This window comes from Denticeps clupeoides, chromosome 1 (genome assembly GCF_900700375.1).
Source record: "Denticeps clupeoides chromosome 1, fDenClu1.1, whole genome shotgun sequence".
NCBI lineage: Eukaryota > Metazoa > Chordata > Actinopteri > Clupeiformes > Denticipitidae > Denticeps > Denticeps clupeoides.
This window is the reverse complement of record NC_041707.1, coordinates 27,552,828-27,578,122: the sequence shown is the minus strand read 5'-3', so window position 1 is coordinate 27,578,122 and position 25,295 is coordinate 27,552,828. Positions and strand designations below refer to the sequence as shown.

At 40.2% G+C, this 25,295-nt stretch overlaps 2 protein-coding genes across 2 annotated transcripts; both read left to right on the top strand.

Annotated features, from left to right (window-relative positions):
- Window positions 1-223: 223 nt before the first annotated feature.
- Window positions 224-4,741, top strand: LOC114801180 (uncharacterized). The gene is made up of 4 exons (XM_028999197.1): window positions 224-499; window positions 626-1,037; window positions 1,481-1,806; window positions 4,250-4,741. The coding sequence occupies exons 1-4, from the start codon at window positions 224-226 to the stop codon at window positions 4,322-4,324; spliced, it is 1,089 nt and encodes a 362-aa protein (XP_028855030.1). The 3' UTR covers window positions 4,325-4,741.
- A 2,889-nt stretch (window positions 4,742-7,630) lies between these two features.
- Window positions 7,631-20,758, top strand: metap1 (methionyl aminopeptidase 1). The gene is made up of 11 exons (XM_028992471.1): window positions 7,631-7,832; window positions 8,221-8,272; window positions 8,391-8,500; window positions 9,328-9,388; window positions 12,852-12,943; window positions 14,030-14,113; window positions 18,457-18,595; window positions 18,706-18,837; window positions 18,970-19,113; window positions 19,656-19,721; window positions 19,824-20,758. Exons 1-11 carry the CDS (start codon window positions 7,635-7,637, stop codon window positions 19,988-19,990), a joined length of 1,245 nt encoding a protein of 414 aa, XP_028848304.1. The 5' UTR covers window positions 7,631-7,634; the 3' UTR covers window positions 19,991-20,758.
- The last annotated feature ends 4,537 nt before the right edge of the window (window positions 20,759-25,295 follow it).

The window sequence follows — 25,295 nt, the reverse complement described above, 5'->3', positions numbered from 1 at the left end:
GGAGCAGCTATTGGGTGTAGCTGACTCTTATGGCATACCCATTGCCAGCGCCGATAGAAAGTTGAAAGACTTATTAGTAACAGCGTTAAAAATCGGGTTGGTGGAAAAGGGGGTACCATGTGTTAAATCTGGTAGTCCACTTTCTGCTGAGGGCTTTGAAGAGTCCGGCGAGAGTTTCTCTAGTGAAATTCGGTTAAAGGAAATGTCACTGCAAGAGAAGCAGATGCAGCTTGAAGCAGCAAAACTGCGGGCTGACCGAGAAGCTCGTGGGCTGCGTGAAAAGGAGCTAGCGCATCAGCTACAACTCAAGCAATTGGAACTGGAAGAACATGATCGCGAACGCCAGTTGCACCTTAAGCAAATGGAGTTGGAAGAACGTGATCGCGAACGCCAGTTTGAGCATGAACGTCAAGAACGAGACCTAGAATTAAAGCGTCTCGAACTTGAATTAGCTTCCAAGTCGGTCCTGTCTGTCGAGTCGCAAACCCCTGTTTTTGATGTCAGCCGACATATTAGACTGGTGCCTCCATTTTCTGAGGACGAGGTGGAAAAATATTTTAGTCACTTTGAACGAGTAGCAACAACTTTACAGTGGCCTCAAGTTGTTTAGACGCTGCTATTGCAGTGTGTTCTTGTGGTCAAGGCTCAGGAAGTTTACTCTTCACTTTCTTTGCAGCAGAGCTCTGACTATGATGTGGTAAAGACTTCAATTCTGAACGCGTACGAACTTGTCCCGGAAGCGTACCGTCAAAGATTCCGGAAGTCTAGGAAGGGTGAGCAACTTACGTATGTGGAGTTTGCCAGAGAGAAAGAAGCTTTGTTTAACCGGTGGTGTGTTTCCAGTAAGGTCAGTACGTGGGAACAGCTTCGTGAATTAATCCTTTTGGAGGAATTTAAAAACTGCGTCCCGGAAGCTGTTGCCACTCATCTGAACGACCAGAAGGTGTCAACGCTGGCGCAGGCAGCCGTCTGCGCAGATGAATTCGTGCTTACTCATAAAGTTGTTTTATTCAGTCTCAAGAAAACCAGATCGGGATGTGAGTTTCCGACGGGATCGGAACGTATTTCGATCTTCGCCCGTTTCCTTTAGTGATGGTCGCGCATGTTTTTATTGTCACGAGACCGGCCACCTCATCGCTAAATGCCCAAAACTCTTAAAGAAGCACGGTTCACCTCCTAATTTCCTCACCAAAAGGGATTGGGTTTGTTCAGTCTGCTGTGAGTGTCCCCACTATTGTTGATCCTGTCTATGAACCTTTTGTGCTTGCTGGTACAGTTTCCGCAGCTGCTGGAACCAGTAGTGCAGTGCCAGTGCGCATTTTACGAGACACCGGTGCTGCGCAGTCTTTTGTTTTAGCGAATGTCTGGCCCTTTTCTGATGACACGTTCTGTGGCTCTTATGTACTGGTGCGGGGTATTGAATTAGGCATCGTTAAAGTGCCACTGCACGTTCTAAACCTGCACTGTGCTTTATTTTCAGGTTCGTGCAAAGTCGCAGTGCGCCCCGAACTGCCTATGCAGGGAATCGATTTTATTCTTGGGAACGATTTGGCTGGAGGGAAAGTTCTTCCCCTTCCGGAGGTCATTGATAACCCTGCGGTTCCACCCTCTTCAGTGGTGCCGGGTTATGAGTCAGTCACCCGAGCGCAGACACGCCGGCAGAGTACGGATGAGCTGTGTGATACGTTTATGGCTGTTTCTGACCCTCTGGTCTCCCGTGCAGCGCCATCAGACGGCGGAGTGGTAGAGGGAGCGCCGCGGACGCGTGCTGTTAATGGCCATGATGATGAAACAATGTCGCTGCCTGTAAGTAAAACGCTTATATCCCAGGAGCAGCGAAAAGACTCTACTTTAACGCAGTGTCGTTCGGCTGTTGTTGACAAAGCCAACATAACTGCAAATTCGGTAGCCTTTTTCTGGGATAAAGGGATCTTGATGAGGAAGTGGAATCCTCCAACTGCTGGTGACGTAGGTTGGAATTCAGTATATCAAGTGGTGGTTCCTCTTAAATTTCGGACTCAGGTGCTGTGTTTAGGGCATGACAACGTGATGTCTGGACACTTAGGAGTAACAAAAACATATAACAGGATTTTGCGCCATTTCTTTTGGCCTGGGTTGAAATCCGATGTTGCTCAATATTGTCGATTGTGTCACGTTTGTCAATTGGCTGGTAAACCGAACCAGTCAATTCCACCCGCGCCACTCTGTCCTGTGCCTGTCCTCACCGAACCATTTTCGAAGATAATTTTAGATTGTGTTGGTCCACTTCCTCGTACCAAAACAGGTTTTAAATACTTGCTGACGATAATGTGTAGTGCCACACGTTTCCCGGAAGCAGTTCCGTTACGCTCACTAAAGGCTAAGAATATAGTGAGAGCCTTAGTGACGTTCTTTTCTACTTTTGGACTTCCAAAATTGGTCCAAACGGATCAAGGTTCGAATTTCCTGTCTCGCCTTTTTAAGCAAGTTTTGGAGGAATTACAAATAAAGCATCTGGTATCAAGTGCTTACCATCCTCAGTCACAAGGAGCATTGGAACGTTTTCACCAAACTCTAAAGTCCATGCTCCGTACTTATTGCTTAGCTTCAGCTAAACAGTGGGATGAGGGTCTCCCACTATTGTTGTTTGCCATTCGTGAAACTGTTCAGGAGTCTTTGGGATTCAGTCCTGCTGACCTTGTATTCAGTCAAACTGTGCGTGGTCTTCTCAAGCTGCTTAAAGAAGCCTGGGTAGCTGAACCATTGACAGAGACTAATGTGCTGGATCATGTCAGTTCCTTTCGGGAACGGCTTCATAATGCTTGTGCTACTGCTCGAGCTTCCTTACAACATGCACAAGGGTCTATGAAAGCCCGATATGATCAGAAAGCAGTCTCTCGATCTTTTCAGCCGGGTGACCGAGTTCTGGTTTTATTACCACTAATGGGGTCTGCTCTCCAAGCAAAATTCTCAGGTCCTTATGTGGTGGAGTCCCAGTTAAGTGACACTGATTATGTTGTTCGCACTCCTGACCGTAAACGTAAAATGCGTGTATGTCATGTGAACATGCTCAAGAAATACGTTATGAGAGACAGTGATGCAACACAGGACAATGTAGATCCACCAGGTAAAGGAGCTGCTGTGTTATCCGTGGCTTCTATGCCCCTGCTGGATGCATATTCTCCCGAGGAGGATGGGTTACATCTAGGAAATGTTCCTGTGTTTTCGCCCAGATTACACAACAGTGTGATCTTACAAAACTTAGATGCACATCTGTCACATTTGCCTCTTAACGAACGGGAGCAGGTTATGATTTTAATTCGGACATATAAGATATTGTTTGGTGATGTTCCGTCATGTACTACAGTGTTAAAGCATGACATTGATGTTTGTGAACATGCCCCAATCAGACAGCACCCGTACAGACTAAATCCCACTAAGCGTACGGTAATGCAGTCTGAGGTTGATTATTTGTTGGAACATGGATTCTCCGTGCCAAGCTGTAGTCCATGGAGTAGTCCCTGTCTGTTAGTACCTAAGCCTGATGGTACAGTTCGTTTCTGTACTGATTACAGAAAAGTAAATGCAGTAACTAGACCCGACTCATTTCCATTGCCCCGAATGGAAGATTGTGTTGATAGGGTTGGTTCGGCTCGTATTGTCAGTAAATTAGACTTGCTTCGGGGTTACTGGCAAGTTCCGTTGACTCCCCGAGCTTCTGAAATTTCTGCTTTTGTCACACCGGATAATTTCTTAGAATATGCCTTTTGGGTTACGTAATGCACCAGCGACTTTTCAGCGTCTAATGGCTAAAGTGCTTTGTGGAATTAAAAACTGCGACGCTTATTTAGATGACATTATTGTCTATTCGTCCACTTGGACCGAACATATCCACACTCTGACAGCTGTGTTCAAGCGGCTGCAGGATGCATCGCTGACTTTGAACTTGGCGAAGTGTGAGTTCGGCAAAGCCACTGTGACTTACCTAGGTAAAGAGGTAGGTCAAGGCCAGGTAAAACCTGTGATGGCAAAGATTCAGGCCATTCTTGCCTTCCCAGTTCCCACATCGAAAAGGGAACTGCGCCGATTTTTGGGAATGGCTGGATACTACCGGGCTTTTTGTAAAAACTTTTCGGAGGTAGTGTGTCCGTTGACTGAACTGCTGCGAGGCAGAGTACAGTTTAGTTGGAACGATGAATGCCAGAATGCTTTTATGTCTGTGAAAACCCTTCTTTGCAGTACCCCTGTTCTTGCTGCTCCTGACTTCCAGCGCCCTTTCAAACTGGAGGTGGATGCCAGTGCTGTTGGAGCTGGGGCTGTGCTGTTACAGGAAGATGCGGATTGAGTTGATCATCCCATCTGCTTCTTCTCAAAGAAGTTCTTAAAACATCAGGTGAACTACAGCACCATTGAAAAGGAGGCGCTAGCACTGATTTTAGCATTGCAACATTTTGAAGTATACATTGGGTCTACCGCACAACCTGTTTTCGTTTTTACTGACCACAATCCCCTGGTGTTTTTATCTCGGATGAAAAACACAAATCAGCGTATTATGCGCTGGTCCTTGGTTTTGCACGGGTTCAATTTAGAAATTAAGTACAAACGTGGGACTGACAACGTTTTGGCTGACGCCTTGTCACGGGCCTTTTATTTTTTTTTGGGTGAATCAACATAGTACGTTGATTTTTGGTGGTGGGGGTGTGACGTCCCGTGGCAGACTATGGGTGTTTTCTGTTGTGTTTGTGTGTGTCTCTCTCTTTCTGTCTCTGTAATGTTGCAGGGTGGCTCCTCATCAGCCATGATTGGACTCCTCCCACTTCCTGCAGTGATTGGTGGGCTGTAATCAGGAAGAGGATTCAAAATGGTGGCTGCTTTGGTGAAGAAGAGAGTTGGTGAAAAGAGGAGGAGAGTGTTTGCGGAAGAGAGGACTTTGTTGGTGAAGATAGACTGTTGGTAGAGAAGAATGTTGTTGGTGAAGTGAAGGATTAGGACGAGAAGATAAGACTTAGACTGCCCAGACCTGTTTTGTGTTTCTGTTGTTGTTTAAATGTCTTTGTTTGTAATAAAAGATTAGCATTAAGTGTTGTTGCGTTGTTTTGGAGTTTATACTCATATGTCCCATTTGTTATGTCCCTGACCCTAGACCGGGGATGTAACAGTGTTCATTCATAGTTTTGATGCCTTCAGTGAGAATCTTCCAGTGTAAATGGTCATGAAAATAAACACATTGAATGAGAAGGTGTGTCCAAACTTTTGGCCTGTACTGTATGTAGCTGTGTGAGGAATACATAGTGTATGCGCAAGCTAATATTATAATAAGGACTGTGCAGAGTGCATTGCCATTGGCCGTCTTGCCCAGCTGGTCCACCCACGGGACCACAGCTCTGGACCTTCAGTCAGAACAGTGAAATTGGATTTTACCATCCTGGAAAAATGGCAGGTAGCACTGAGTCAATCCATTAAAATAGTAAATAGAATAACAACTCCTGTTAACTTCTTATTCGCAGCTCCTTATTAGAATTGTCCATTCCACCTTAAATGTTGTTTATCAGGCTGCAGTATCCATATTATGGGTAGGTCAGCTTGCCTTACAGTCAGGAAATCTGTTTTAGAAATGAACATTATAAAGAATAAAGAATGTTTTAAATCTGTATGTAGTGATGATCTCTGTGTCCACTCTAAATTTTGAAATATTAAAAATATTACCACTTATAATATATTATAATATTACCAAGCCGGCCAATGGCAATACTCTCTGCATGGTCCTTATTATATTATTATTATATACATTACGTATATATGATATATGGTTTATATAATGGATATATATCTTATTGATTTGTATATATAAAAAATGTCTCCTACGGACTTGTGTGTGTACTTAAAAAGATCATTCCAATTTAGTATATGGGTTCAAAGACTTGGATATTTGATAAACAGTCCACCGTCAGGTACTTTCAGAAACAACTGAGTAACCTTTTCCACTAAGACTCATCTTTGGCTCTCTGTAACCAGACTTAGATCTATCTGACCTTTAAGTTCTCCAGACATTTAAATTCAAATTCAATTCAAATTGAAATTCAATTTTTATTTGTCACATACATGGTATCTTGCAGAGGGATGCAGCACTCTTAAAATTGCAAAGCTTCTGAAGCGTGATCATCGAACAAGTGTTTCGTTCAAAATAGTCAACAGGGTCGCAAGAAGTGTGTGGAAAAACCAAGGTGCAAAATAACTGCCCATGAACTGAGAAAAGTCTAGCGTGCAGCTGCCAAGATGCCACTTGCCACCAGTTTGGCCATATTTCAGAGCTGCAACAGGGTGTGCAATACTCAGAGACATGGCCAAGGTAAGAAAGGCTGAAAGATGACCACCACTGAACAAGACACACAAGCTGAAACGTCAAGACTGGGCCAAGAAATATCTCAAGACTGATTTTTCTAAGGTTTTATGGACTGATGAAATGAGAGTGAGTCTTGATGGGCCAGATGGATGGGCCCGTGGCTGGATTGGTAAAGGGCAGAGAGCTCCAGTCCGACTCAGATGCCAGCAAGGTGGAGGTGGAGTACTGGTTTGGGCTGGTATCATCAAAGATGAGCTTGTGGGGTCTTTTCGGGTTGAGGATGGAGTCAAGCTCAACTCCCAGTCCTACTGCCAGTTTCTGGAAGACACCTTCTTCAAGCAGTGGTACAGGAAGAAGTCTGCATCCTTCAAGAAAAACATGATTTTATTGCAGGACAATGCTCCACATTGCTGTGGTTGTTTTTTCCTTCTCTAAAGATGTCTAATAGGTTTAATGAAACATGAGGAAACCTTAGGATTTATTAATAAATCTTATTTTAAGTTGCACTTTATTAAATGCACTGATTGGAAACCAATGTGATATTTTTTATGAACACATGGGTGTCTTCAAGACATTCTGTACATACAATACAATGTACATACATACCATTTTATAATTTCAAGGAGGCTACATGGTTACGGGGAGTGTACGGGGACAAACTGTCCCGAGGAAACATGTTGATCATAGAGATCAGAGTGACTATGTTTTCAGCATACAACCCTGTCTCTGTGCGGAGAGACCTATAATACATCACAAACTACAGATGATACCTCCCCAGTGGCATCCATTCAAGCTTTTAATCACTGTTAGAAAAAGCCGCAGTTATATTCTGCAAAAACTAGTACTCTGGAAATCTGGTGTTTCGCTAGATGCTTTGGAAAATAAACTCATATAAGAATGTATGCGATTGTAATGATTTTGTTTTTTTAAAAAACGAAAAGAACGTAGTAATCACAACAGAAACAGGGCGGAGTTGCACACTGGGCGTTTAGTTAAACTTCTGGACCTTTTAAGGTGGACCGGAAAACGCGACCAAGACTTCAGCCTCGTACTGTTATCCTCATGGCCAATACAAAAACATCCATTTAAAAATCGCCTACTAGCAAAAGTCCCTAAAGGGCGTGCAGTTTTACAATTGTATTTTTTTTAATAAATAACGACATATTTTCTTAAGATCTCAAAATAAGAAGACATTGAATTAAATTGTTACGAAAACAGCATGACTGTCCTGCACAGACTTCCGTAGTTGCTCTTGTAGACCATGTTTGCACATGCGCAGTCCAAGTCTGGTTTCCGGTCCAAATTGGGTAGCATGTGTTCTGATAGGTTATTCTTTTCCTCCCGGAAACAGGAGACAACGCGCCTTGCCCGGCCCTGTTTGTGGAACTTCGGTAGCATGGCGGCGGTAGATAAGAGGCAATGTGAAACAGACGAGTGCAGTAGAGAGGCGAAACTTCAATGTCCAACTTGTATTAAGCTCGGAATCCAAGGCTCTTACTTCTGTTCCCAGGTACGTGTTTGTGTAATAGATTGTTGCAGTGTTGTCAATAGATTGTTGCTGGATTTGGTTAGGCCTTCCGCTGTAGCTACGCGGTTGCTTTTCTGTAGTACATATACGGAAAGTACATCCACGGAACCTTTTTGAGAGCTAACAAAGTTCAAGACAACTCGCGAAATCGCATTTGATAATTTACTACTTGCTGATTAATTGTGTTTGTATGATGTATTTGTCGTCAAAAGCTAGATGTGCTTCGTTTGTTAGATTTCGAACCTTTTTTGTCATGGAGGCATAATATCTGGAATATGGAAGATCTCGTTTTAGATGACACTCAGGATATAATAATAATTATTATTAGTATTATTAAATAATCACTTAATAAATAATTTTTTTTTTACAGGAATGCTTCAAAGGCAGTTGGATAACTCACAAATTGCTCCACAAAAAAGCAAGTAAGACTGCCTTTGATAGTATGGGCATTACTGCAACTTTTGAATTTCATGAACTTAATTGAATTTAAATTAAATGTAATACATAGCATTGAATGGTTTGTGTCCTTTCTCTCTGTAGAGGAGGACAAGGCAAATGATGAGCATAAAATCTTTGCGACAAGAGGAACTAATACAGACCCCTGGCCTGGCTACCACTACACAGGGAAACTGCGACCTCATTACCCTTTGGTGAGGGACTCAGCACTCAAATACTGTTTGCCAAGTTTCTTGTTTTCTATTCCATCCTTAAATAGACCTAAGCTTTACTCCATTTGATCAAGCAAATTGTACATTTTGTCTCTGCTACCATTAGAGCTAGATTTTAGCATAGATTGTGGCATAATAATGTGTAAATAATAAATAGACTATGTATTTTTTAAAATGGTAATATTAAGTACAGAACTAAATTTGCTTGTTTTCATTAAAATACATGTATGTTTTTATTTAGCATGATTTTTTTTAAACCCATTCATACAATTAAATCATTTGACAATTTAGCATATTGTTGTAAATGGTTATAAAATGTGAGAATTTGTAACAGGTTTGTATTTTTTTTTTTCTAACCATGTTGTATGTGTCTTATTGATTACACTGACTGATCTTTTATTTACTTAATACAACCATAAAACAAATTACTATAAAACAATACTATTTCTTTCAGAAACACCATAGCAGTCACCACTTTAGCAGTTACTGCATGTATGGCTAAAAAATATGGCTTTTATTAACATTGTATGTGTTGGACAAGCAGTATTTGTACTGTGGAACATCTTATTACACTCCATTTCTGCTTGTTCTGAATCCTGTTTCATAAATAAACCTTATAAACTTGCCATAACATTAACCAAAACAGCCCGGGCCCTTTGAGGCATGTGAGAATGTTCATCCCCACTATTATTATATGGCAGGCATTGGTCAGTACTCTGACAGTACTCTATATCAATGCATTCCCTAACACTAATCTGTTGACCAGTCTAAATATCAGTGTGTGCTGTTATTTATTTTATTTTTTTTAGACTCCCATGAGGCCAGTTCCAGTGAACATACAAAGACCTGACTATGCTGACCATTCTCTGGGTGAGGCCCTCCCTGTGCTACATATAACATTAAGACAAAATTAGACTGACATAAAGTACATTTGTGTAAACATTTGCAATCATGAGAAACAAACAGTGCAAGAATAACATTTGACGAGCAAAACAAAGACAAACAGTTCTAAACAGTTCAATGAAATGAGTGCAATATAAGGTGCAAAGAACATTTTATTTTTACAGCATTTATCAGACGCCCTTATCCAGAGCGACTTACAATCAGTAGTTACAGGGACAGTCTCTCTGGAGCAACTTAAGGTTAAGTGTCTTGCTCAGGGACACAATGGTAGTAAGTGGGGATTTGAACCCGGGTCTTCTGGTTCACAAGCGAGTGTCTTACCCACTAGGCTACTAACACCTTACATTCCATTTCCAAAGAAAAACAGTGCAAAGATACTTCTGTGCGGGGATGGTACTTTGCTCAGTGGCACCTTGGCGATTTGGGATTTGAACTGGCAACCTTCCAATTATAGGTCAGTTTCCTTACTTTGTAGGCCATGTCAAACCCACAGATCTCCTGAGAGATTGCTTTATACAGAGCTCGTATGGCACGGCGATATGAAGTGCTTAGAACAAACTACAGTTCCCATAATTCAGCATGCACATTGCTGACAAACTGAGCGCCCTATGCACTTGCATGGTGCTTTGGTGACTTACAAGCTGCTTCACAAGCCATTTGATGTCGATGTGTTGTTGGTCCAATTTAGAGTTTACAGGGCCTGTTTAATCTATTGCACAATCTGGCAGTGAGTGCACAAATGGACTGGATTACACCAGTCACACAGTCCTTGTGCTTACTCAGCTTGATAATGAGACCCACCCATCATTGTTGCACATTTGTGAGTCAGCAGGGTGAACAGAGCCCTGCATAATGACCTTCAATATGTCTGCTCATTCAGTCCATGAGGTATGAGGGCTCGATATCTACAGGTGGGGGGTGTTTGGCATTTGCCAGAGAATACTAATATTGGCAAATTTGCCACTGGCGCCCTGTGTTTTTCACAGACAGAGTCTGGAGATGCCTTGGAGAACCGTTCTGCTGCCTGTAACATCCTCCAGAATGGCTGGTTTGACAGTGGGTCAGTAATGGGGTGGAGTGGCATTTTCTGGGGGGGGATGAGCCGCACTGCCCTCCATGTGCTTGCCAGAGGTAGACTGGCTGCTTTTAAGGTACTGAGATGAGATCCTCAGAGCCCTTGTGAGACCATGTGCTGGTGCGGTTGTCCTTGGGTTCCTCCTAATGCAAGACAATGCTAGACCTGATAATGACCATTTACAGCATTTATCAGACGCCCTTATCCAGAGCGACAATCATTAGTTACAGGGACAGTACCCCTCTGGAGCAACTTAACCTTAAGTGTCTTGCTCAGGGACACAATGGTAATAAGTGGGATTGAACCTGGGTCTCCTGGTTCAGACGAGTGTCTTACCCACTAGGCTACTACCAGACCTCACGTGGTTTGAGTGTCCACGCAGTTCCTGCAGGCTTAAGGCATTGATGCTATGGACTGGCCTGCCTGTTCTCCAGACCTGAACTCAATTGAGCACATCTGGGACATCGTGTTTCACTCCATCCACCTGCACCACGTTGCACCACGAACTGTCCAGGAGTTGACTGATGCTTTAGCCCAGAATTAAAATGAGAGTCACATGACAACAGTGGGTGACTAGAATGCCTTTTTGTACAGGGCACTTCAATGCGCGCGGTCAGTACCCAATCGATAGCACGTGCCCGATTGGTTCCACGTCTGCATAACTGCCACAATGTTACTGTAGTATTTTAAATAGGGGTGTTGAAATTATATAATTGATGCAGTGCAGAATGTAATCGATTACATCTCATTAAAATGGTTTGGACTAAAAATGTGTGTTATAATTTTTAGATTTTAATGCAGATATTCAACGTACTCAGGTGAAATGCCTTTTTGGAAGTTTATTGTAAACAAGTTCTAAAAGCTATTACACTCAACATGAAAGAGGAAATGGAGGTACTTTCAATAATACATCTGACTTCATGAACTTTAAAGTGCCAGATTTAATCAGGTACACACTTGAGGGGAAGGCTATGATATAATGCAGATGAGGCAAGCAGTCAATTTTACAGTCATTTGCCTGATCCGTATGAGGTTCTCTGTCTGACATATGATTACACAGTAAAGCATGGAAGATTCTTCGCACACAGGGACACCGGAAGTTAATGTTTTGACTTGCTCTTGACTTGCTGCTTGGTTCTTTTTCTTTTGCATGTGCATAACAATATTCCTAGTAAACTAAGCTATAATTAAGTCCACTATACTTAATGGCCACCCCTTGTACATCCTGGGCGCCGCTACACCGCACAGCTCCAGGGTGTTGTCTATGTACCTGAACACTGTATCAACCGTGTATATTTGTGTCAATAGCCTTTAATTTGTGCTGTACTGTATCTGGATGTTTCCTGCTGCAATGAGTTTGCCTGAATATTTCACAGATGCGCGACACAGAATGCAAATTTCATTTCCTTTATTCCTATGTTCATACTATATGGTTATATATATATCATTTTGTTGTTGAAGGAGCATAATGACAATCGCTGGTCTGTCGTGCTTTGTGATTTCACTCTGTATGTAATGCAGTGGTAAGTATCCAAACATACAGCGCCATCTTTAGGAGTGGAGGTTTTAGTGGCATGCTGACTCTTACTGCTGCTAATCACACTAAATAAAATACTCAAATTTGTATGCATCGATATTTGCTGTACATGTAAAGGTACAATATCAACACATAAAATAACAATATAATACTGTGTTATTTTTTGTGCCCCCCCCCCCTTCTTTCACCTATACCGGATGCCCTTCTGGACTCAATCCTCCTTATTTACCTTGGTTTGGGACCTGCACAAAGAAATACATGGTCACAGTGGCTGGTGAATGACTCTACTGAAACTAAAATAAATTAAGAGATCAAACATACCTATTGAGAGTACACATCACAGCTCCATAGTGTATCTACTCATGCATTGCAGACATGCTGTCATTGGGGAAAAAAAGCCATTCTGCAATGAATCATATGTTTTGTTTTGGTTCAGAATGCAGACTTTGTAGACAGTAGGACCAAGCTGTCCAAGAGTTGAAGACCATGGCAAAAGTGTGTGACAGGCTGGTGCTTGACTTAACCATATGTGTCTAACACAAACTTGAACAGGAGGAGGCTTAACACACTAACATTTATTCGCTGATTACTATTTACAGCTTCACCTTTGAATTTGGCACGTCCGTAGATGGGGCCGTTGTTTCAGCCAGAGTTGTTGAATGAATTTCACTGTTTAAGCAGGTTACATTCTAAAACAATATGTAATGTGTAAGTAAGAATTTGCTAATAATTTGCAGATTTCCATGGGAAGTAAAAAATATTTGTGTTTTTAGAATCACTGCCATGAATTAAATTTTATTAGTTTTGTTTTTTTCCAGGTATGTCTGAATCTGAGCAGTCCCTTAAAGGCACATCACAGATTAGAATTCTCACGCCTGAAGACGTTGTGGGGATGAGGGTTGTGTGTAAGGTAAGCAGGTCTTTTGTCTTTTGAATCTTTATATACAGTGCCTCCGGAAAGTATTTACAGCCCATCACTTTTTAGCCTTTTTGTTATGTTACAGCCTTATTACAAAATGGATTAAATGCATTATACACACAACACCTTATAATAACAACGAGAAAAGTTTACTTGAGATTTTGGCAATTTTTTTTAATAAAAAAACTGAGAACACAGATAAGTATTCACAACCTTTGCTCTTTTTTTTTTTTATTCAACCTTGCCAGCAATTATTTTTATTATTATTTTTTTTTTTAATATGATAAAACATGTTTGGCATACCCATCCTTGGCCAGTCTCACTCATGCTCAATCAGGTTGGATGGGAGGTATTGATGCACAGCCATTTTAAGATCTCTCATCAGAGATGTTCAATCGGATTCAAGTGGCTGGGCCCTGCAACCACTCTTTTGATATCTTTGTTGTGTGCTTCTGCTGAAAGATCATTGCCCTAGTCTGAGTTTAATCTTTGTCTCATTAGACCAGAGAATTTTGTTTCTCATTGTCCTTCAAGGTGCCTTTTGGCAAACTTCAGGCAGGCTGTCATGTGCCTTTTACTAAGGAGTGGCTTCCGTCTGGTGACTCTACCATATAGGCCTGATTGGTGGAATACAGGAGACATGGTTGTCCTCTGTCCACAGAGACCTCTGGAGCTTTGACAAAGTGACCATCAGGTTCTTGGTCACCTCTCTGACTAAGGCCCTTCTCTCTCAGATGTCTACATACAATTCCTTTGACTTCATGCTTTGTTTGTACTCTAACATGAACTGTGGGACTTTATGTAGATGTGGTGCCTTTCCAAATCATGTCTATTCAACAGTTTTTTTCCCTCCAATTAAGCTGCAAAAGTTGTAAATACTTATGTACGTGTGTTTTCTGTTTTTGTTTTGTTTTTTATACATAAATTTGCCTAAAATTTTTTAGTTATTTATTTTTAGGGGAAAATTTAATCCCTTTTGGAATAAGGCACTGTGATTCACTAATGGGTTTTTTGACGTTTATTTAGATTTCTTATTCCCTGAGTCCTTTTGAAAAATATTTGTATTTGTGCATATAGCTTGCTCGAGAAATACTTGATGTTGCTGCCAAGATGGTGAAGCCTGGTGTGACTACAGAGGAGATTGATCATGCTGTCCATCTGGTAAACTGTAGTTTTCTGTCTCTTTTTTATGCTGGCTAATCCTTTTATCATTATTATGATGGATTTTCAATCTAATTTTTTTTTTTCAACCTTGTTTTTCTGTATACATTGCTTTGTGTTTTAAGATACTTTCATGAAGTTTACACCTGTAATTTTAGAAGTGTGCTACTCCTTTTGGAAGCAATTGAACATTCCGATTTTTTTATTTATTTATTTTTTTTTTAATTTCCCACATTGACTTTACATGGAGCTGCTTCACTTGTTCTCACATCCACAATGCTACGACCCTGAAACTTAGCATAAAGCATCCCAGAGACCCAGTCTTCCAGTTCAACCATTCAATCCTCTTTTATATCGGTTTATTTTTCCCATGGGATTGAAGGGGATTTGATCTTAATACATTTGTTTGCTAGGGGAAAAGCGGAGCTGTCAAAACACATCTGGCAGGCCTACAGCATCCAACATTTTTTCTCCTGCATATCGCCTTCCTGGCAGTGTCGCGGTAAGATAATACGGTTGAATTAAATCGCTACAATTGACTTACAATTACTACTACCTGGTTGGTTATACCAGGTACCAGCCTGCTTCGATGCCTTGTTTCTATTTGTCACGCAGCAGTCACAAGGTGCATAGATCAGAATTCAACAAAATTCTGCTTTGACCGCTCTGTCCGCAGTGGTTTCTCACAGTGCTGATGGCCACTTCGTGTGCCGCTGCCAGCTTTGCTTTGCTCAGTGAAAGATCACATTTCATGCATGCACGCCAATTGATTTTAGAGAACAGTGCCACGTTTGGTCTGCAACTGGCTTATCTCTTCAATGAGCACAGTTGTTTATCCAAAGTAATTAAGCAACACTCATTTACAAAAAGCACACAAAATCCAAAGAAAAGGGAAATCTTGTTTGGCACATCATTAATGGTTTCTTGTAAGCACGATTAAAAACTGACCAATGAATTTGCAGGGCAGACATCATGTTGGAAACTTCTCAGCTTTTCCCCATAAACTTGGTTTCATTGGCTTTTTTTTTTTTTTTTTTTGCATGATTCTTCATTTCATGAAACATCAGCAAGGTCTGATTGTTTGTTTTTTAAACACACTGTAAATGATCCATGTGATTTATGTAGGACTAAATGTAGGAATATGATGTTGCACAACCACAATTCAGATCTGCTCTCCAGAGCACGATTGCTCAATCTGAATACAAAGGATCTGTATTTTGAAATCCATTGCATTGCTATCCATTTACATTTTATGGCATTTATCACAGGCACTTATCCAAAACAACTTGCAATCCGTAATTAAAGTGACGGTCCTCCTGGAGCAAATTAGGGTTAGATCTCTTGCTCAGGGACACAATGGTAGTAAGTGGGCTTTGAACCTGGGCCTTTTGATTCATAGCAAAGGTTACCTACTAGACTGCTACCACCCACTATCCAGAATCTCAGTTAAAGTAAACTTAGTCATCTCTCTCTCTTTTTTTTTAATTTTTTTTTTATTATATAATATATAGACACACACACAGACGTTCGCTCTGGATAAGGGCGTCTGTCAAATGCCTTAAATGTAATATTGAGTTATGATTTATGACAGGTAAAAGGTGATGGCCCCATATTGCAAGGATATGTACAGTTTCTGGAAGCTGAAAACATACCAGTTCTACACTCTGAATAAGTTGTTAGCTCAGTGCCTGATATCCCCAGTGAGCTGATGAGAAAGAGAAGGGGGTGTTGAGCCAGGTAGGAGCGCCACAGTCCGAGAAGGAGATGTTGCAGCCTATCTCTCTCTTCTGTAGTGATGTAAAATCTCTATGCATGTATGAGCTAATAGTGCTAACCCGGCAGTGTAGCATCATGATTCTTAACGTTGACCTGCCTTATACCGCTAACTCTAGACATGAGTATGGCACTGTCTGGATGCCAGTTGCTGTGAGCAGACAGTACTAGGGAGAGTGAAGTGAAAAGAGGCAGTGTCTGTAAAAGACAGATAGTGTAACTGTGGGCACATCACTGTGAAAGCACAGACAGTGTACGGAGCCCCCTAATGGTCATGTAGTAGAAAAAGATTTTTAGATAGAAAAGTGGTGGGAAAAAAATATTCAGGTTGAAAAGTGGCTGACGACACACAGTTGTATCTATTAGCAATGCCAGATGAGAGGCAGCAGCTGAACAGAATAGAGAATTATCTGAAGGACATTAGACAGTGGATGCTTACCAACTTTCTTCTGTTAAACCCTTATAAGACAGAAGCTTTCGTACTTGGGTCTCAGACCTTTTTTGTCATTTTTATAAATTTACCAAAAATTCAAACTTTTCTTCAAATGTCATTATGGGGTGTTTTGTGTAAAATTGAGGGGAAATACGAATTTAATCCAAGGCTTTAACATTTGTGTAAAATGTTGTACGCTGTGAATACTTTTCATATGCACTATATTTGAAAACATAATATGAAGTAGGGCTGAACGATATATTGAAATCGAACGAAATGGTGAAAACAGGACCAGGCAAATGGCAAATAAAATTGAAAGGGCACACAGTAAAACAAAGTTTTGTTCTCTTCATGTTAAACCGCTTTCAGACTTAACGCACTATGTGTCGTTCCTATTTAAGGTTTGCGTTCCCTTTCAAACAGCTCGTGGCTCTCATCGCGATGCTCAGCACAAATATAAGCAAAAGGTTTCTAAACCCCTGGGAAGACAATGTCGTGTTGTAGATCTCTATACACTCAGAGACTGGCAACATCATTTTTTCCTCTATTCCCGCTGTCTGTGTTTCGAATGGGCAAACCAAACACTAGCCTGCTTTAATGCTTTGATTCTACTGTTCTCGCTAAAATGAATCACAGTGCGCAGCTGTCAAAGTTCAACAAATTTCAACTTTGACCACGGTGTGCACACAAGGCTGCAGAGCACACCGGTAAGATTATTTCTACAAATAGTCACATGATGTTTTCAGATACAAGAGTTAATGTTTCGTGCAAATGTGTACAAACACTAGAAAAAATGTGTGGTTCAGCAGTCCATGGCGTCAGGCGAGTGGAAACTGAACACAGACCAATTTTATGCTAATTGGAGAAAGCCGCTTTCAGACCAAACACACTGCATTTACAGTATGCTCAGCGCAAAAAAAATTGCCATGTTTTTCTTAACTCCCGGTAAGATGATAATGTCGTGTTGTAGATCTCTGGACACTCGGAAAGATTAATTTATTCTCCATTCCTGCTTCGGTGAAGCATACTGCTGTGGAGGCGGTGAGTATGATTGGTAGTTATTAGACGTCAGAAGTCATCTCGGCCTCTTGCTGCATATTGTATCATCTTCTCTTCATAAGTATGACTTTATTGTACTGAAGTTAAGTGATTATCATTGTGATACACAGCACATGGTGCACACAACGAAATGTGTCCTCTGCTTTTAACCCATCACCATCAGTGAGCAGTGGGCAGCCATGACAGGCGCCTGGGGAGCAGTGTGTGGGCACGATGCTTTGCTCAGTGGCACTTTGGTGGATTGGGATTCAAACCGGCAACCTTGTGATTACGGGGCCGCTTCCTTAAACGCTAGGCCACCACTGCCCCGAAACATACTTAACTTTCTCTTGCTACCACAGCAGGACGTAGCAGGCAGGAAGCAGAATGCATAGTCTGGTACATCCGCCCTGGGCTTTTTAATCATGAACTGAATCCATCTTGGAGGAGTGAACTACGTGACATGTGCTTGAAGGGCCATCAGTGTGTTTGAAGGTCCACTTGGAATGTCACTGGTAGTGATGTTACTTCTCTCACTCCCTGAAGTGTTGTATTCCCAGTTCTCCACTACTCTAATGTGTGGGTGTGTGGTCTGAAACATAAGACCAAAGGGCCTTGAGTAAACTAAACTCAGTATATGTTAACACATACATAATCACTGTAGAAGTGCCAGTGTTAATACAGCTCCACCAGGTGGCAATAAACAAACAGTAATGACGCACGTACATTACAAACACAAACCTCTGTAACCGGCAATAAAGTACCCTTTCACTGACATCTTAATTCTGCCATTAGTGCAGTAAACATCACTGAAGTAAATTACGCACCTGTATTCATTTAAGCAGACATTAAACACTCACATTACATAACACATTAAACTTTTTAACAAGGAGCAAGAAAAGACGTCCTTCTCTCTGTCCTTTGTCCTTTAAGCTTCATGAGATTTATAAAATAGTAACAGTAAATTAAGTCATGACTTTATTATGCAAATACAGTTTTAGAGATTTTTAAACCAGCACACCACTCCAGATCTTCAGTAACCTATGATGCCTGTGATTGGCAGCACATAATGTTTTCGGTTATTCTTTTGTCATTACAGGCTTGCATTGAACGTGACTGCTACCCTTCTCCATTGAATTATTATAACTTTCCTAAGTCCTGCTGTACCTCAGTCAACGAGGTTATCTGTCATGGCATTCCTGACCACAGGGCCCTACAGGAAGGGGATATAATTAATGGTATGTACACTCTTTAGACATTCTTTGTCCTATTTACAAAGTGACTCATTAAGCATATAACTGACCATTTCATGTACAAATTGAATATCTACCCCACATTCCATTTGCAGTAGACATCACTGTGTACCACAATGGATACCATGGGGATTTAAATGAGACCTTTTTTGTTGGGGAGGTGGATGAGGACGCAAAAAGATTGGTTCAATCAACCTATGAATGCCTTATGCAAGCCATCGACTCAGGTATGTGGTTTGCTGAATGTATATAATCTTACACTTTTAACTTAATCCAGAATAACAATAAAAATATACAGCAAAAAATAATGTTTAAGATGTATATACAGCAGAAAAAAAAAACATTCCTCTGTTTTTCAGTGAAGCCAGGTATTCGGTACAGGGAACTAGGAAATATCATCCAGAAACATGCACAGGCCAGTGGATTTTCTGTGGTGAGGAGCTACTGTGGACATGGCATCCACAAACTTTTCCATACAGCACCCAATGTCCCACACTATGCCAGTAAGTATGTTTAATGAATTGCTACGGTTGAAACCAAAGTTTACATACACTGTATAAAAAGACATTTAACTTGTATTTTCTTACTGTCTGATATTAAATTATACAAAACACTTTCAGTTTTAGGCCCGTTCGGATTCCCAAAATAATTTCTAGTTGCTAAATGTCAACATAATGTGTGATAGTAAAAGAAATATTTCTTCAAAGTCAAAAGTTTGCATACACTAAGGTTACTATGCCTTTAAACTATTTGGGAAAGCCCAGATGTCATGGCTTTGGAAGCGTCTGGTGGTTGATTATTTGAATGTATATATATCGCCGACTATTGTCTTAATTAAATCGTGACGGACGAAATTGTGATGGTGATAAAACTAGGGCTGCACAATTGAATTTTATTTGGATGCCCCGGGGTTATTTTTCAAGGTGTGGAGGGGTCCTTTTTTTCTTTTTGTAAATAGACATCTCTCAACAATGTTAAACTGTGATTGCTAATGAGGTAAGCATTAAGTTAAATTTAAATTTTTCTTTAAATCTTTGTTCTGCAGAGAATAAAGCTGTTGGTGTTATGAAGCCCGGTCATGTGTTCACAATTGAACCCATGATTTGTGAAGGTAAGGAGCACTCATTCAGAAGGACTTGTATGCATATGTATTTGTCTGAGTGGGCACAAGAGTCTTTCCTTTTGTTTTTGAGCCCTTTTTCTTTCTGTTAAGGTGGCTGGCAAGATGAAACCTGGCCGGATGGCTGGACTGCAGTAACCCGTGATGGGAAACGCTCAGCCCAGTTTGAGCACACACTCTTGGTGACTGAAACTGGCTGTGAGATCCTTACTTTTCGCCTGGAAGACAGTGGTCGTGCTCATTTCCTGTCTCAAATGTGAAATGTCAGACAGGCCTTAGCTATAGTGAAGAATTAACCTTGGGTGCAGTTCTATAGCAGCTCACTCTGGCCTGTACGGTGTTTTTTTTTTTTGGCACAGTGGTGATTTGGGATTCTTTTGCTTTGTTTTGGGAAGGCATGATTAGTGCCGCACAACAAAAGGTTAATTTTTTAATATTCCACAAGATTTTCCACTGTAACCATGACATAGGCAAACAACTGGGGTCAAACTATTTCTACACATTTATTTTACTTAGGTACAAAGCATGGTGGAAGAGCATTAATGTACTTACCTTAGCTAAAGCAGTCATCCTTAATGCATATTTGGCCAATGACATGAGATTCCTATTTAAAGTCATGTCTGGAGGTCTGCTTAAGAATTCAGAACATAACTGTACACCCAGGTCCATACACCCGCAATAGTCATTCTTTGAGTGCTCGTTATTGTTTAGCTGCCACCATCAGAATTTTTAGTATACAGTTTTCACAGTTTTTGGCTTCAGATAAAGCCCCACACTATACATGCTGTTCCATGTATTGAGGACAGGCCTAATGTGTTTTAAATACACTGTTTTTAATATCTAAGTTTTGTATATCACATTGGCTGAGATGTCTATGGTATAGTGCAGGACATAGGTAGCATTTGCATTTGGGTACTTACCTGGTGCTACAGTTCTGTTTCTGTTCATACTTAATGCTGAGTTGCCCTTTGCATTATTTCTGACTGTATCTAAACTTTTAAGAAAATAAAAATTTTGTTTTAATGAGACAGAACTTTCATTTGTGTTTTTAGTAGTTTCATATGCATGAGATGTAGTTGTAGATGTTGAGGTAGTGAAACTGCAGTAGAAGGTGTTTAAACTGTATGAAACTGCATCCTGCTGTTTGCAGTAATGTGTATCTGGGTTTGGTCTTACATGAATAGATATGTTCAAGTTCACAGCAGTACATTGAACTTCACATGAAGGTGCCCCTTCGCTCTTTGTCAAACTGCCACACAAGAATATTTCATGGGACAGATCCCTGATGATGAATTAGGTAATTGTGTGAATAAAGAATTGGAAGAATTAGGGCAGGCCCAGCTTAATTAAAATTTTCAATGTGTACACGTGCTATTGTTCAAATAGAGAAAAAGAATCAGTCAACAGGCATCTTAATCCTCTTCAGATGGTGATTTAAAACACATCTGAAATACACAAATGTTAATGTGCGGGATTGATTAACATTAACAATTGCAGGAAATACAGTGGCTAAACCTGTTGTAAATTAGTAGGAATTGACATCTTTTGTATTGTATTGTTTTTTTTTATTTGTTTTTTCACTTGCATGGTCCAAATATTGCCCTGATCTTTTATCTTTAGCTAACAATTTTTACATTTCCTTTGTCAGACATGCTAGCACGTTCACATCTTCGATCTTTCTCTTGCATTAGCCCTTGAGTGGTCCCAATAAAGCCCTGAATGTTTAGCTTTAGCCAAGTTTCCTGTGATGTCAGGCTCCAGGAATGTATCTGATTATTGATCATATTCATTAATATAGAGTTGTCAGTTAATCAGTTAACTGACCTTTCTTTCTCTGTAGCTCAGTTGATGCCTCAATTATGAATGTGAACAACCGATTGACTAGGGATTTGTTTGAAAGCGGTAAAGTAAAGTGATAGCAGCACAGCACACGGTGCACACAGTGAAATTTGTCCTCTGCATTTAACTAATCACCCTGAGTGAGCAGTAGGCAGCCATGACAGGTGCCCGGGGAGCAGTGTGTGGGGACGGTGCTTTGCTCGAACCGGCAACCTCCTGATTACGGGGCCACTTCCTTAACCGCTAGGCCACCACTGCCCAGTAACCCATGTGGTAACCCATGCGCCCTGCTTTCTATTCCATCCTGCTGTCATGGCAGAGCATCCATACATAAAATAAATTCAATAAACCCCTTTGACTCTCTGATCATAAATAAATTCCAGATTTATTTCCTTAGTGTCCTCTGTCCTTTTGTCAGTAGTACCTTACATTCAAAGTTAATAAATGCTCAACCAAATAGGGTTAAAACACATGCATATTATTAGTAAATAGTACTTAATTTACAAAGTTAAGAAAGACCTAAACAAATTAGGTACAAATAAATTTTCAGACACATCTGACATATCAACATATTTAATCAATAAAATGAACACATTGTGGTACAATACTAAGAATAATGCACAATATTCTGCTGAACTGGATAATTACAATTATTTTGTAATGCTACATAGTCTTCATTATTCGTTTAACCAAGTTAAAATTTACCACTCATCACCATCTGTAGAAGCGACTTTTATACTCTATACTTCAGGAGAGGGTCTGAAGGGAAAACAAAATAGACAAATCTGTTGTAACTAAAATACCATATTATTGAAGGACACAATCCTACAAGCAATTTGAACATCAACAATATAATATTGCAAAGCACAATATTATAAAGAGTTTAAAGTTTGTGTATTGACTAAAAGACAGAGTACTCGTGAGATCTTAAAAACCTGAAAAAGTCTTAAATTAATTTGTTCACAGGTCTTAAATTTTTTATTTTTTTTTTTCCCCCCATTCCGAGCGTTATTTACGGTGCTTGACCACACTGTCAGACATGCCACCCATAATCCCAGAATAAAAAAACATAGCATCAAGTATTTTAAACTAATATCAATGCTCATTCTTGCGAATTGGGTCCCACAGGGCATTTTCATGTGTGGTCATATTTTCAAGGTTTCACTTCAAGAAGTAAAACTTCACAGCCAGAATGAAACTCCACCCCCTCAGAGGTGAAAATAATAGGTCAAAAGTGTTTGTTGTGGTAAAGTGTGGAGCATAAAAGTTTGTGATCTGAGAAAACACAAATAAAAAATAAAATTAATTTCTAATGCATTTTAACTCAGGAATGTCAATCAGAAATGTGCTTGTCTTAAGACGATACATGTGTGTAGAAGGTTTGGTACATGAAGGTTAAATTGCGTGAAGAAAAGGACACGCCGTGTTTGAAATGTCAGCATTAAGTAACTGTTCTACATAGTCTTTATCAGTGCTTCAAAAGGAACTTCTAGACAACATCCTGCTCAAATTCCACATGGTTTTGATAAACTGTGACTGAGCTTGATATAGAAAACTTAATCTTACCCTTTCTGCGGCCAGTTGGTGCCAAAATACAAATCTACCAATATTTACATTGGCAGCTTTGCAGGGCTTGACCCCTTCATATGCCAGGAAAGGTGTGATGTGGGTCTTAAATTTAATTTAAAGGGGTCTTAAAAAGTCTTAAAATGTAATTTGCACAGGGATTTTTATATATGTTGTCCTAAAATGTAAGGTTGAATAGGTTTTTTTCAATTCAAATTCCGCTGCGTGCTTCCGAATAATGCTATACACATATATATATTTTACCATTTGATATTATTGATAATGAATAACTTGAATGGATCATATTTATCAACCACAACCTTATTGTGCAAATGCATGCTTAGTTTTAAAGTTTAATTGTGTAATGCACAAGGTTTGTGATGTCAGTAAATCCGGAAAGTATTCACAGTGCCTCCCTCTTTCCACAATTTGTTATGAGACAGCCTTATTTCAAAATGGATTAAATTTTTTTTCCCTCAGAATTCTACACACAACCCCCCATATTGATAATTCAAAGTTTACTTTGAGCTTTTGGCACATTAATAAAATAAAAAAAGGACATACACTTTATCATGAAGCTCAAAATTGAACTCCGGTGCATCATGTTTCCCCTGATCATCCTTTAGATTAATTGGAGTCAACCTGTGAAAAAAAAACTGGACATCATTTGGAAAGCCCACACCTCTCTATATAAGGTGCCATAGTTGACAGTTCATGGCACAAAAAAAGCAGGGTTTACTCGGAGGGAGGTGACCAAGAACTCTATGATCACTGTCAGAGCTCTGTAGACAGAACCTTCTAGAAGAACATATCTACAGCAATCCACCACTCACTCCTGTATCGTAAAGTGGCACGATCCACCACTCACTCCTGTATCGTATAAAGGCACCTGAAAGACTCAGCCCATGACAAACAAAATTCTCTGGTCTTTGGTGTGAATGCCAGGTGTAATGTTTGGAGGAAACCAGGCACCACTCATCACCCGGCCAATACAATCATTACAATGAAGCAGCATTATGTCATAGGAATGTTTATCAGTTTTAGGAACTGGGGGATATTCGGGACGGAGGAAAAGATAACTGCAGCATTGTACAGAGACATCCAGGATGATAACCTGCTCCAGATTGCTCGTGAACTCTGGGGTTACTGTTCATTTTACAGCAGGACAACAACCATAAGCACACAGCCAAGATATCAAAGGAGTGGCATCAGGACTAGTTTTTTTTTCTTATAAAACTTGTTAACTTGATATTTCATAAAAGACTTTCATGAAATATCAAGTTAACAAGTTTGGTTTGTGCTGGTAAAATGTGCAAAATGTTCATAGAACGACAATGAAAGTACTGTCTCTCATAAAGTGAAGCAATACAAATTTATGACTAAGATTTAGCATGCAGTCAAAATTGGATTGTGTAACTATTTCTGTAAATGGTGTTGAAATATGGAAGGAATGAAGTGTAGTTGCTTCTTCTCCATAGAATGATCAGAATAAGACCAATTAAGTTTGCGCTCTCAAATTTGACTAACAGTTTCTTATGAAATCCAGTTTTTCGCATTGTAAATCTTATTCACCCGTAGTAAAAAAAAAACAAAAAAAAAACACACTTTTTGTACCTGAGACCAGAGATTGAATTTGAATGAAGGGAAATAGGAAGATGAGAGACTGTAGAGCCCTCATGGCAGAGCACCCATGTTTTAATTTTAGATCTCAGTCAGTGTGCAGACCGTGAACATGTTGGACATATAAAATAATGACTGCTGATGTTAGAAGAATAGCTGTAGCCTTGATTGTCACACGGGAGGGAGGGAGCCATTATAATGTGTAAAGTTGTTGTACTTTCACCCCGTTTGCATTTTTCATGTTTTTTTTTGCCTCACAACCCCTGTTACAGCTGCAACTTGCTTTAGATAAGTCTCTATGAAGTTGCCACATCTTGTCACTGGGATCTTTGCCAATTCATCAAGGCCAGACTGCTCCAGCTTTGACACGGTTGTTGTAACACATTTTATATGTTTTCTCTTCAACCACTTGAATGTTGTTTTAGCAGTATGCTTCAAGTCAATTTGTCATGCTGGAAGCTGAACCTCCATCCCATTCTTAGATCAAAGACAGACTGATCCAGGTTTTGCTCAAGAATTAGCATTGTATTTAGCACTATC

Coding starts and splice junctions, on each gene's coding strand:
- LOC114801180 (XM_028999197.1), top strand. CDS start 224: ATGCAGCTTGAAGCAGCAAAACTGCGGGCTGACCGAGAAGCTCGTGGG. Junction 500..625: donor CGCAAACCCCTGTTTTTGAT/GTCAGCCGACAT, acceptor CTGCTATTGCAG/TGTGTTCTTGTGGTCAAGGC. Junction 1,038..1,480: donor CAAGAAAACCAGATCGGGAT/GTGAGTTTCCGA, acceptor CTTTATTTTCAG/GTTCGTGCAAAGTCGCAGTG.
- metap1 (XM_028992471.1), top strand. CDS start 7,635: ATGTGTTCTGATAGGTTATTCTTTTCCTCCCGGAAACAGGAGACAACG. Junction 8,501..9,327: donor TGCGACCTCATTACCCTTTG/GTGAGGGACTCA, acceptor TATTTTTTTTAG/ACTCCCATGAGGCCAGTTCC. Junction 19,114..19,655: donor CAATGTCCCACACTATGCCA/GTAAGTATGTTT, acceptor TTTGTTCTGCAG/AGAATAAAGCTGTTGGTGTT.